We start from the raw sequence: 13,887 nt of genomic DNA, 5'->3' as shown, positions 1-13,887 counted from the left end.
CCCGAAAGTGATCGATCGAGAAGACTGCCCCTGGCGTCAGCGCAGTTTCGCAGTCAGGCTAACTACGCTGTAAGCTTAGCGGCGACCGCGTATGTCAGACCTACGCAACACTCTTTCGGGGATACGCACACCAAGTGTAAGCGCGGAGCTACGACTCTCGAATCATAATCTGTTTCCACCATGGCACTCAAGGCAAAGAAAACACGAGCTCCTATAGACTATAGTACATATCTGGATGCAGTTATCCAATCTCCTTTTTTTCCCCTCCATTTGGAGCGCGAATGCCAACATATATAGACTATGGAACAAGACGGCGCGTCGCGGTAACCGTAGATTCTATTTAACTATACTGCATTCGCGAGAAAAACGAAGTTAAATATCGCGCGCGAATGCGTTTACTGACATTACTTTCCTGGAACAGGAGAGGGGGTGACAAGCGCAAAACAACAAACACGCTCATCGCCGGCCTCTGCGAGAGCGAACATCGTGTGACGGCCATCAAAACTTACTGGAAGAATTTCCCGGGGCGGCGGTCACTTTCTTGCCTTCGAGCTGGATGTTGCCGCGGCTGCACCGGTTGTAGAGAACGAGCTCGATCTGGATGGAGCGGCCGCCTTGGACGTCACTGCCTAGATTTCCGAGTTTGTTCTTGAGGTTGAAACCCTGGCACTTCACCTGAAACGGAGGAAAAGAGGCCGCGTGACGCGCGCTGCAGCAACGCGGCGGCGCACGAAAACGAATGGGCGAGCCGTATTTTCGTATGAAGTTCACCACAGGCAAATCTGGCACTGCGACATCGTTCAGCCGCCATGGGAATGACGGTTTGTCTAATCCTCGCGGCTGTGACTTCAGACGTTCTTGTGACGTTGTTTATTACCAATTTACCTGCCTTAATTGGTCTAAATGTCCGAGCAAACATATTTTTTTTCCAAACGCGTAAGGTAATAAGACCGTGCACGCGTGCATAAACATCGCCAATTGTTGCATTTATAACGAAATATTTCGTTGAATATGACCAATCACAGAGTCACAAAGTCGTTTGAAGCCAGATGGACGAAGTTTAGGTGGAGGCCGTGTAACACCATTCCCGTGACGGCTGAAACATTATGCTTGCAGCTACCATAGATGCTAAAGCCAGATTTCCCTTTAGTAAAATTTCGTAGCAATATCTACGGGGGCGAGCAAGGGCGGAGAAACTGAAAGCGAAAGGCATGCACAATGACTGAGGCGCATTACCTGAATGAATTTATTCTCCTGTCTGCATGCAGGATAGAAGCAGAGGCTAAATGACGTATGCACTGTAAAATAATTTACACCCTTAAAATTAATAAGGGTGTAAATTATTTTACAGTGCATAAGCCTGACGAAGGCTTCTGCTCCTATAATTCGGCACGCAAGCCGTATACGCCACACACAAATCACACAAACTCGTGCTGAAATGACAGTGTGTCGCGAGACAGAAAAACTGACATAAAAAATACGCGTACGAAGACCCAACAGAATACACTGGAAGTACACTTCGTTACAAAACGCAACTGTAACATAATACAGGGGGAAAAAAAAGAAAAGAAAGCTATTATACCGGGTGTTTCAGTTAGGAATGTGTAATCCTTAAAAATGGTGAATCATCATCATCATCATCATCATCATCATCATCATCATCATCATCAGCCTATATTTATGTCCGCGGCAGGACAAAGGCCTCTCCCTGCGATCTCCAATTACCCCTGTCTTGCGCTAGCTGATTCCAACTTGCGACTGCGAATTTCCTAACTTCATCACGCCACCTAGTTTTCTGCCGTCCCCGACTGCGCTTCCCTTCTCTTGGTATCCATTCTGTAACTCTAATGGTCCACCGGTTATCCATCCTACGCATTACATATACATATACATTACATATACATTACATATACAGAGGTTAAAACGTTTCTGTTTCTTCTTCCACGACTCGCTTTTCGTTCCGGTGGACATCAGAAATTGGGCGATAATCACTGATAACATCTATGCTTCACTAGATACACTAACGAACGTTTCAGTTAATTACCAAAAGGGGAATGTTGCAATTGCGGAGTTGAATGCAGTCGGTGGTCAACGTATAACCGCCTACAGTGATTACCCTCTAAATTACCACCAGTTTTAACATATGTGTCTCCAATATCTGCCCGGAGATACATATGTGTTCCCACCTGCATGTCTTTTTCTTTTTTTTTTCTCCGTAGTGCTTAAGGATTTCTGTGAAAATAATGTGTGAAGCGCCAGTGCACATGGCCACGAGTTTGTGCACGGATATCTCGAAACTGGTGCTAGTTTAGGGATATTTACATGGACCTGTCTTGGACAATGATCAGCTTCGATTCCGTAATTGCAGCACGGGCCCTAATTTAACTTTCTGATGTTAGTTTCTGATGCCCACCTGAGCAAATAAAGCGTCGCCCCCCGCCCCCTCCCCCAAATAAATAAACAATAATAATGGCCTCTTCGTTTTCACTGCACTGTTTTAGGAATTGCTGAGTCTTCGCTGAAACGCCCGGTATAACAACCAAGAAGCCGGCTCCTGTCAGCACTCTAACCGCGAAAGTGAAGACCATGACGACGACGATCGTGGAAGGAGCACGATTTGCTCACGAGGGCGTTGCTTGTAGGCCCTTACATGTTGTACTTTCTCCAGAGCCGTTTTGCCCTTTCGCCAGTGCAGGGCAGCCAACCGAAGGCATATCCTCTCGTCAACCTCCCTGTATTTTTTTATATCTTTATCCAGCTAGAATAAAGCGCCCAACGCATAAATTAATATATATATATATATATATATATATATATATATATATATATATTGCTTCTTTATTTCTGCAAAGGTTAATATGCAAGAAACAGGGGAAATAAGTTCAGGAAGCACGGTGAACACAAGTTCGCGTAAATTACGTATAAGTAGATCATGAAGAGCTCCAATTATTGTAGAGAACGCGCTTGATAGTTTAAGCGCTCGAATTAAGCAGAACCGAGTTCACAAGAGCGGGTCATACCGGTACTGCGCGCACCCTACAATAGTACGTCTGCTTAGGTGCCCGTGACAAGTTAGGGAATTTTGGCAGAATAACTTTATGCCCCGTTTTCTTTTGTTTTTGTTTTCTTCTTCTTTTTTTCTTTGCGGCTGACATGACACAAGTGCACCTGCGCCAAACTGCGTCGCGCAGGGCCTATCAAACAGCTCATCGCGCCGGCTCAAATTGACGCCAATGTTGCCACCCCTCTTCGCAGCCTCTTCGTGCCGAGCGATAGGAGTCTGGGCCGCCGAGCGGGAAGGCGTAACGCCAACAGTGCACGGTCGACGCCTCGGGCGATCGCGCGGGTGGTGTGCATGTCGTGCGCAGTGGACGTCCGGTGGCGGCGGCGGCGGGATTCGCAGTGCTCTGCGCGAAATGTCGGCTGAATTTGTCAGCTCGTCACGTCACGTCATGAGCGGGATCCAGCAGAAGACAGGTCGAGTCCGGAATCAATCACGGCGCCTGTTTTCGACGCCCCCGAATTTTCCCGCGCCGCAGACGGCGGCCGTCCGGAGCGCTCCTGATGGACGGCGTTCGGGCTGCTTTCGCCAAAGCATGCGCGGGGAGACGGCAGCCGATTGGCCCCCGGGCAAGATTCCGCGGCTGACAGCGGCCGGCCGAAGGCGACCCGCGGCCACGAAAAGGTTGATTAACTGTGCCGTGTACGGACCCGCCCCGTGACGAGCCGCCGCCACGGGGCTCCCGACCCGAGCGCCCGAAATAAGAGACGCGCCGCCTCGGTCGGTCGCGCCGCGCTTCGAGAAGCCCATTCACAGGACCAAGCTCGGGACCCACTGAGGAAGTCGAAGGTGTCGAAAGCCCCTGTATAGGGTGCAAGTCACCCGAAATGTACCGACGAAGCGTTTCGGCTATAGGTCAACCAATATGTGCTCGTGTGCCTGTGTATCCTTCTCCCGAGAGAGGTTCGGCGACCAAGTCTGTAATATAGTCCTCGCGCTCTCCTACGGATTTCTCTCGATAGCTGTCTGGAAACCGGTGTATTAGACAGGCACAAAACGGTCGCCATGCAGAAGCCAAATAATTGCCTTTGGTTTCGAGCGATTGAATTCATCTTGCGTCTATATAGAGAATTGCCTTCGCGGAGGACACAGATCATCTAATTCAGCAAGTGTGAGCGTTCCGCGGAATGGTACTTCACACGAATGAATTCACGGCACGCAGCCCCCACAGTGGCCTAGCGCGCTCCATGAATTTTCAGTACACATTCCAAGAACCTCAGGTTATTACCCTGCTTTACACGTCGCGGCAAGCTGGACATTTCATCTTTCTTATTCTTTTGTTTTTTCTTGTCACTCGAGGTAAAACACATAAGGCCACTGAGTGGCTTTCGAAGCCCGTAAGTATTATTAAATGCGAAACGACCCCTTCTACAAGCCCTGTCAGCTATACTTCTTGCGGGCACCTATATACAACGCCACCGCTGGAGCAACCACCGAGGGCTGCAGAATTACCGATTCGATGCGGAATACCGAGAGTACTTAAGACATCAGGACAAACGCGTGCGTTGACAAAAATTCCGGCGAACCACCGGCGCACCAGGAAAAAGGAAGTGAACGCAAACACTTGGAACCTCGCCCGATGTGTTGCACAACACAAAGAGCTTGGGTGCAAAGCCCGGTCGGGAACTTTTTCTCCGTTCCGCAATGGCGCTATTTGTCTGGTACGACTGTTTTTCGTTTCCTTTTTACGCTCGCTTTGAGTTCTGTTTCACGACAAAATGCGCACCTTCCCCTAGAAGCTGCAACGAAAAGTTCCAATTACAGAAGAAGAAAAAAAAATTTAAGAAGACATAGCAGATCCAGGAAAACTTTTAGTATGCATATAACAAGAACAGCGTCAGGTGAGAGCGAACCCCAAAAGGGACCGCGAGCATTTCTTAATGCTACATGAAAGCTAGCTTCGCCTTAAGATTTCGTTTTAGTGGGTATAGGCTATGGGTGACATGCCTTACGGCAGTGGGAAGGACATTTGATTCATTACCAGTCATTATTATTAGTCGGTCTAACGAAAGGTGGTAAAAACAATGAGAATCCCATCGCTGCTGTAAGCGTAACAGTTTTACGAGGTCGGCTAACATCACACGTGGTTTGTCATTAAATCGCCACAGAAGGTGCGCTACGATATAAGTCGCCCGCTAGCTTCGGATAACGCAGTCTTTCCTTTTGCTTAAAATATATTATGTTGTCACGTATGGCAAACTTAACAGAGAACGCTGCGTCGACATATATAGTAAGCGGAAATTCGGATGATCCCCATCTGCTGCTGCTGGGTTCAGGCACAACAAAGGCCACAAGGGAAAAAGTGCTTAGAGGTGCCTATCTACGAACAGTTATTATGGCCGATAAGCTCCACAGGCCAGTTATGCAGCTTATTCACGAAGAAAAACTGCACGCATTTATTTATTCATAACAAGCCGTATGGCACACCGCGTAGTTGAAAAAAAAAAAAAAAAAAAAAAAGATGCAGAGTAGAAGAAACAGATGTGCAAACTGTTCAGCTTTACAGCGAATATAATGTGACATGCACGAACAGTTTACGCTCGATCTTCTTTCAGCAGATATGTCCAGAATCTGAGACAGGCGCCTTTGCGTGATCAATTATTGTAAGCGTAAGTATGCGTGCTACACACAATGCCGACTTCATTGAAAAAAGTTATTTAATCGCAACATCTAGTGAGCTAATGTCCGCGTAACTATGATAACGTCCCAATAGCCGCAAGAAACGCAGGTTTGATCGTGCATGAAAGCTATTTGCATTTGGCTGATAACAAGCTATTGGCTAATAACAACTGTGCTGTTGCTATTAGCCATGAACCAATACAAACTCGCCGGTTTTCTATCCTCGTCGGCGCTTTCGTTGAGCCTACGCCTTCCTTCGTCTTCGTTTTCAGTGCGCTGTTGTTATTAGCCATAAGTCGTAAGTGGCTGTCAATTTTTTTTTCTGAGAGGGGAAAGAAGGAAATTCCTGCTGGTCGCTCTGTCCAGCGTATCAACTGCCACCTGAGGGGAATAGGGAAGTGGGGAGATAAAAGGTTACATAAATGACAGAGATAGAGAAAAGAAATATAACTATCTGAAAAGCATACACATATTTGCGACTAAGTTAAGTGTTCGCCTTAGTTTCTCGTGTTTGTCACGTCACAATGTGTTCGCACACGCTACGACACACGATCTGAAGTGTTCCACTTCCACAGGAACAATATGATCTTCGGTTTTCCGGTCTGTTCGTACGAAACTTTATGGTTTGTACTCTTTCCGGCTCGAATGCGAAACTGTCACACCGTTATTCACACAATCAGATCTCTCGATTGCTCGTGGTCATCGTTACTCGCCAAACGATCTTGAGATCCTCTGAAAGGTAAAAATTACAGCAAGAGAACGCACTGTCACGGAAGATGACGCTAACATATACCGCGGGGTGCGCACTTGTCATTTATGTATGCTAACCACTTGTTACCATAGCGGCCCTCCTCACGAGGCAAGTCGAGGGCCATTTCCGTTCGCGCCCGGCTCCCAGATAATCTCTCTTGTTTTGCCTACTCCAGAGAGCGCACAGATACGGTGCGACAGCGGTCACTTCATTAGCCGCGGCTGTTTCTTACTTTGTTGCCAAGGTGCGGGTAACGGAGTCACTTGATTTTTAGATCGTGGCACAAAGAGAGAGAGAGAGAGAGAGAGAGAGAGATGGTGAGGAAGGCAGGGAGGTTAACCAGATGTTAGAATCCGGTTTGCTACTCTGCACTGGGGCAGGGAAATAAGGGTTAGAAAAAGGACAGAGAGAGAGAGAGAGTGAAAAAAAAAAAAAACGTACAGGCCCGAAGTGCGCAGCGACAATCTCTTAACAACGCGTTCAACCAATTGGACGACCGGCCTCTGTCGGAAGAAAGAATTCTCCCCCACAGACTGGACTTAACGTCACAGAAGAAGGCTGTGCAGGCGTTTCTGCGCTTCTCGCGAGCCGCCGGCCTATCTGAACGACTGTGATTAGAACGCTCTTCCGTGGCGCAAGGCGAACGAAGCACTTATGCGGAATGTTGCAAAGGCGTCCTTCGGCGTAAAATGAAGCCTGAATCAACGGGCTATTGATTTGGGAGTGAATTGTTTCTGGTAAACTGCACGGCGGTGAGGAGCTTGCAATTCGCCTGCCGCTAGCGCGGGCACTTATTTCTTGCCTTCCCTGTTCTTGAATTTTGCTATACGTGCGGAATATAAGGAAATAGGAAAGGGGTGGACAACATGCGAGCGAAGCTTAGTTCGCTCTACGAGAGAGCGTGGACGACCCACGAACCAAGCGCGCGTGTTTTAGAAGCGCCTCTGACAGCTGTTCGGTCGTATATGTACGTCTGAAGCCGGAAGGCCACGATCAGAAATGTTCCTCTCCTCACGTTGTCCGCGGCACGCTATGGTGCAACGTTTCCGACATTCACTACTTGTACACGAAGTCCTTCTAGAACAAACTTGTCGTTTCTGTTTCTTCTTCTTTTGGCGCTGCTGGCGCCTTCGTCGCTGAGGGCTCCGTGAAAACTCTGCACCAACGTGTCGAGGAGAAGAGGGCGCGCTTGGCTGCGCATCTAATGATTTTTTTCTCCCCCACTTGTTCGCACTTCGCTCTTTATTATTTCCTTCTTCCTCCTGGAGAGAGGGGCGGGAGTTGCGCCGTTCCGGCTTTTGTTCCGTTATTAACCTCTGCTCCCGACGTTTTATCGGAAGGCGCACGACGACCTCTTTGAACCGCGCCGCGCCAGACGTTTCAATTAATATTGCGCCACGGCGTCGTCGCTCTTGCTGGCGCGAGTCGGGGAAAGTGGCGCTGGCGCGCGCTTTTTCCAGCGCCGCTTCGCGAGCTGTACCTTCTTGGCCAGGCCGACATTCCCACCGAGGCAGCGAGCGCGCGAGGTCGAGGCCTTTTCTCGGCTCGCGCGAGCGCGCGCTCTTCCTGTACAGCGCGCTTTCGGAGGCGGCGGTTGCGTAAGGAGGTTTTCGGTGGTTGACAGCCGTCCCCGATAAGGAAGGAGTCCTCCGCGGCCGCCGCCGGCACACAGGCAGCTGTGTTTGTGCCTCCAGCGTAGCGCACGGCTTACACGTCCGAGAACCCAATCCACGCGAGGTAAACAGGGCGCTTATCTCTATGGGTTTATAGGGCTGATGAACTCGCGACGTGTATCACCGCGGTTCGCTTCAAAAGAACGGTCCGCGCCGGTAATCATAATAATGGTGCTGCAGCCGAAAAAGAAAGAAAGGCCCGGAGCGAAGACGCAAGGTGGCCAACGGCAGAGAGAGGGAAGCGCACGTCTTCGCTGGTGGCATCTCGTTCTGACCCGAGGCTCGCAGCCAGATCCGGAGGAGGCGCCTCGGTGCGGTGAAATACGGCGAAGCCATGCCGGGGGCCCCCCCTCCGGATTCCCCGCTCGCCGCCCTCCACAGTGCCGCTTGAGCACAAGACGCTTGTGTACACAGCACGGGCCCTCAGACGTGCTTCGGCGAACGCGCGCGCTTCTTTCTGGCCCGAATCCACTCCAGGGTCCTTCCACTTCTCGCGTTGCTCTGCCACCGGCCGCCACTCCAGCCGGGGTTTCTCTCTGAAGAGATGGGACTTTGCTCGCTGGCTCCGCTCATTTTCTCGGGAGGTAAGCCAGGAGGGGAACATCAGCAGAGTCACTTAAGACAATTACCATTCACAGCGGCTATATAGACTGGGGAGACACCGGCGTCGTCATAGTTGGAACGGATGACGACAAAGATTGGTTACTTGACCGCCACAATCGTTCTGCCAGTGTGTCTCGTAGGACCTCTGCCAGATGAGATGGTGGAGAATTGCTCCACTTCCGACGCTGCTGGAAAAACACTCCGGTTCCACAACTTGTGGACCGCCATGATTTAAGAAGCCCTGCAGGAGTATTTGTTCGCTGGAGTTTTGCGGACATGTGACAGCTGAACGGCATTCGCCGATAGCGCCCTTTTCGGCACACCAGGTATTTGAATACACTATGCAGGCCAAGGTACCTTGTGCACTGAAAAATATATGGTGCAGTATGCAACGGCAGAATGATGACATGGAACGAATGCCGCAAGAATATCCTCAGCTGATTTCTGACACACACGCACACACACACACACACACACACACACACACACACACACACACACACACACACACACACACACACACACACACACACACACACACACACACACACACACACACACACACACACACACACACACACACACACACACACACACACACACACACACACACACACACACACACACACACACACACCACACACACGCACGCACGCACGCACGCACGCACGCACGCACGCACGCACTCACGCATGCGCGCGCGCGCGTATCGTGGAAGAACGATCGCGGAAGAACGATCAGCGATACTTATTCCCCCCAAAAGTTACAACCTATATGTTAAAAACAGTCAGAAAAATGCTCAGGAGACCTTATTGTGCACTCTAGTCTATGCTAGTTTATGCACGGAAAACTTATGTTTAAAAGAAGATAGAGCAGCAAAAAAAAAAAAAAAAAAAAAAAGGGAACTTACTGGAACATCCCGAAGAAAAAACTTGTTCCTGCGCCGAATGATTCCTCCCAGGCGACGTCTTACACCTGCTAAACGGGCTTATTTTTTTTTTTTTTTTTTTACCGCTCTTTCTCTCGTATTTCGGCTTATTATAGCTCGACGATAGGTAATGAATTCTATTTCCTTTGGCAAAAGCTACTCTATACCGCGTATTGCTGCGAGGACTGTATAAATTCTGGTGTTTTACGTGCCGAAACTACTATCTGATTTTGAGGCACACCGTAGTGGAGGGTTCCGCATAAATGCCGACCACCTGGGGAATGACAGTACACGAGTGTTTTTTGCATTCCAGCAGCGTCACGCCATAGCCACTGAGGTACCGCGGCGGGTGCGACGACTGTCTCTGATTATTAACGATGGGAGATTTGACACTAAAAAAAAAGCAATAAAAAAACGATGACCAGGTTTCACAGCGGCGGCAGACGTCAGAATTAGCATAGTACTCGCCAATACGATTATTAATGAATAAATTTCACTAATTATTATTTTATATGGGGCGTGTTGCAATTGCAAAATTGAAGCTTCTCCATGCTCAAAACATCACCTTTTGCTAGAAACTCTGCCTCAATTGTGCCAGTTTCAGAAAATAAGTACTCAATATCTGCAGCGAAACGTCTAGCTGTTCAAATCAATATATCCCCGGAATGTGGAAGCACACAGTGTGGAAACGATTAACTGGAACAGCCATGCATTTGACAGCAGATGTTGCGTCCGCATTTATCGAAACTGCTGCAAGGCACAGTTTCTAGCAAAAGGTTACGCTTTGAGTACTGAGCGACCTCACTTCCGTAATTTCGACAAGTCCCATAAAGTAACTAATTAAAACGTCAATTAGTGAGATTTGCGCGATAATCGTCAGTATTTGCGATGATTAAATAACAAATCAGCGCACCTACACCAAGCGAACCGTCAGCGAACCGTCAGCGAACCTATCAAGATGCCCCTGCCCCAGAACGAATGTTTCTTGCAATTCACTTCGACGTTACCTCACCGGTCTCTCTTTACTATACACTTACTACGCACGCTTCTACTACTACGAGCCGAAAGAGCCTCAGCAGTTCTGTGCAAAGATAAGGGTTTCACGCATGCTGATGATGTCACGCAGGCTTTCTTGGGCATCGTCCTGCACGGCAGCATGGAAACTGGGAGACACGCAGTGGTTATTGCTCGGCAAACACTCGAAATGACCTCCTCGGAGATAAGGACTTGAAGTCATGCTTGAGAAGAACGCGGCATAGAACGACACAGGCTGCAGCGCCATCTTGCACCATGCATGCAAACTATTTGGCGACGCGAAGTGCTAAGCGGGGGCGAAACGTCAGCTCGGGCGAGCTCACGAGACACGCAGCGAAAATGAGAGTGGTATACGCGCAGTTCATCATCAGAAAAGACGACGCCAACGAGCACGCAAAATGTTTCAAGTAAAGCACTCGCGAAAGCAATGTTGAGAGTTAACTTCAAATTCAAAAGGTCGGTTTTCTCCAATCCTTGCGATAATCAGTTCAACGGAAAAACTGCATGTCGGGCAGTAAGCCAGGCAAACATTTCCAGCTTTTCATTAAAGACACCATCTCTGTCTTTAATCACGAAGTACACGCGCTCATTCTGCCGTTTGATATGTACATGATACACGTTAAGGTGCAAGTTGCTCTCTACTGTGCTCTATGAGCAGCAAAATTTACGCATGAAAGTGTTCCACGTAAAAAGAAAAAAAAAAGAAAAGATAGTACATGGAGCGCTCAGGCGTTGGCGTTGGTTTGCGTAACGCCAGAAAAGACTGCAATTACACTTTTACTTCTTTTTTTCATCGGTCAATTCCACTATGTGTAAGGTTTCGTTCGAAGTTTAATTAAACTTCTATAGTTTCCTCCATTCAACAGTATTTGTTTTAACCAACGTATTTCAACCAATTCGTTCACATACGTGTTTAAGCAAGACGTCATCCAATTTGCTATTTTGCGCAGGGTGAACATAACATTAACAGAACTGCACCTATATCATACAAAGCCAACAGAATTTGTTAGAAATGTTCTGCAGTCATTGAACCCATGTGCGAGTTTCTTGACTAAATATCGAGTCTCCTCAGCGCCCCGGAATCTTCTCGCGCATAACAGAGCTTCGGGGGAGATTGACACTGGTTAATCAAAACAACTCTGCAGCCTCTGTCTTTCGTATTCGTCATGTATGACTCCCAGATAACGCTGTTCTCGCACTTTCCCGCCACCTCCTTCTCCCTTCCTATCCTCCCCCTCTTTTTCTTCTTGCTTAAGTCTTGGCACGATCATTTGGAAACAGTGTGTGACATTCAAGAGGTTCGTACGTCTTTGCAATGACGCTGAACCCGCCTGCGGTCGCAAGAAGAAAGAAGGAGCCACCTAATGAGACCTCTTTTCGGCGACACCGTTAGTCGCGAGTCCTGCTTGTCATCACACAGGCGTGCGAATACACCGCGCGGCAGACACTGGCGGCCCCTGGAGTTGTGCGGCAGTACATCGTACGCGTCGCCAGCTCGGCAATGACACGCCGTCGTACACCGGTGTTGGGCGTCGCGCGCATGCGAGCAGACACATACACAGAGCAAAGCACATACATATAGTCGCCCGCGATGATAACGCATGCCGACAACTTTCTACGTCCGAGCTATCGCAGTCCCCTCGGCCACTGCTCGTACAATAAAGCTACCCTCCCTGGTCATAAAAGCCAGCTGACAGGCAGCACGTCGCCCTCGCGTTGTACGCGGCGCAACGAGCTATTGTTATACGGCCGTGCAGCGGCTGCAGTTCCGAAGCGAAGAACGACCGGGAGTGGAGGGCACAACACCTATCGCGCCGCGCCCACGCTACAGAGCAAACCGCTTGGTGAAAACAATTCGCCAGTCAACTGTGTCCTACGCGATTTCTTTCTGCGTATTTATCTTCGCGCGTGCGTGTATCACTGCGCTACATGAGTGTTTCTGTGCATGCGAATAGCTGGCACTGCAGTGCGTGAATTCACAGAGTTGACTATACGTATATATGACCGTGCAGTTAGCTATTTTATCTTATCACCACTCCAGTGTTCTCTGCTTTCCCACATGCCACCGCAGTCTCCAGTGAATTTCACTCTACATTTGTCAATGGGCCATGCTTAAACAGCGATTCAGTAAGCTCCACCTGTAGCCCAACAATCCGTCAGCCCTGCTACTTCACGCTGTTGACGCCAAGACACAAATGGTGAGCAACCATTCAAAGCTCGGTTTCATGACTAGAAAGATGGTTTCTTCCAAGGAAAAAAAAAAAACATATCGTTATTGACTGTTAAAGCATGACATTATGTAGTTCGGAAATGTACTATATCTAAGAAACAGCAAAGGTCCCGAACTTCGGAACCCAAGGTTGAAGCGGGAAGACTAAGATAGTTAGGCCAGGTAAACGAAAGGAAACTAGCGCTACCTTGACAAAAAAGGCCACGAAGATTTGCGCGGGTGAAAAGAGTAAATGAAGAGGAAGTGCCTCAGTGATGGTAGAATGAAAATCATGGACGACGATGCCGGAGAACATAAGAAAAGTCATAAAAGAACAAGAAGGCGTTGGTGCAGTGGTTGCTGTACTGTCGCTGTCTTAATCACGAGGTAGAGATTAACCAGGGGAGATATACAACTCTTGTCGAAGGAGACGACGCCACTAGGAGCGCGAGTCTTGCTGAGTTCTGTCTGCGTCGTGTCGCGCTCGTTGAATTCCTGGCCCGAGCTCTTCAACCTCGAGACGAAAGTTCGCCTTCCTCTCCAGTGATCCAAAGCAGTGTGGATTCAACAGGAGGCCGACTAGATGTCTCAAAGTCAGCTGAGGTCATGCGCGCTGTGGTTTCGTATCTTTTGCTGAAGGCTGTATCATTTTTCATTGCGATGCATGTTACATCCCGCGGTGCTCAAGCAGCGGGCCGGCGACGATCCGTGCGTGGTAGCAGTCCGGTGAGCGATTACAGAGGAAAAAACGAGTGGACACGCCGTTGAATAATATATCTTCTTTCGGCTCGACCACAGGTTGAGTTGCACTCGGAATTAATCAATATCGCGACGGCAGTGGCTGCCACGTGTGTTTGGTGTATAACTTCTAATTTAACAAAGGGGATCTTGCTATAGAAACCGTGACGCATTGCCCTGGACAAGCCGCAACAGAATTTGCTATGAACTGTTGCTTCCGTTCAGTGTGCCTGAGAGACGATGGAGTCATAGAAGCTGACCTGAACAGAT

The 13,887-nt window shown here is 48.8% G+C and overlaps 1 protein-coding gene across 1 annotated transcript in view; it reads right to left on the bottom strand.

Moving 5' to 3' along the window:
- LOC119463931 (fibroblast growth factor 17-like) overlaps positions 1–13,887 on the bottom strand; it is a 97,851-nt gene that overhangs the window by 25,064 nt on the left and 58,900 nt on the right. Inside the window, exon 3 of the mRNA XM_037724755.2 lies at positions 510–675. Within this exon, the coding sequence (XP_037580683.1) occupies positions 510–675 (166 nt within the window). The remainder of the gene's footprint in view (positions 1–509; positions 676–13,887) is intronic.

Source organism: Dermacentor silvarum, chromosome 1, assembly GCF_013339745.2.
Source record: "Dermacentor silvarum isolate Dsil-2018 chromosome 1, BIME_Dsil_1.4, whole genome shotgun sequence".
Lineage (NCBI taxonomy): Eukaryota > Metazoa > Arthropoda > Arachnida > Ixodida > Ixodidae > Dermacentor > Dermacentor silvarum.
This window is presented reverse-complemented; position numbering and strand designations above follow the sequence as displayed.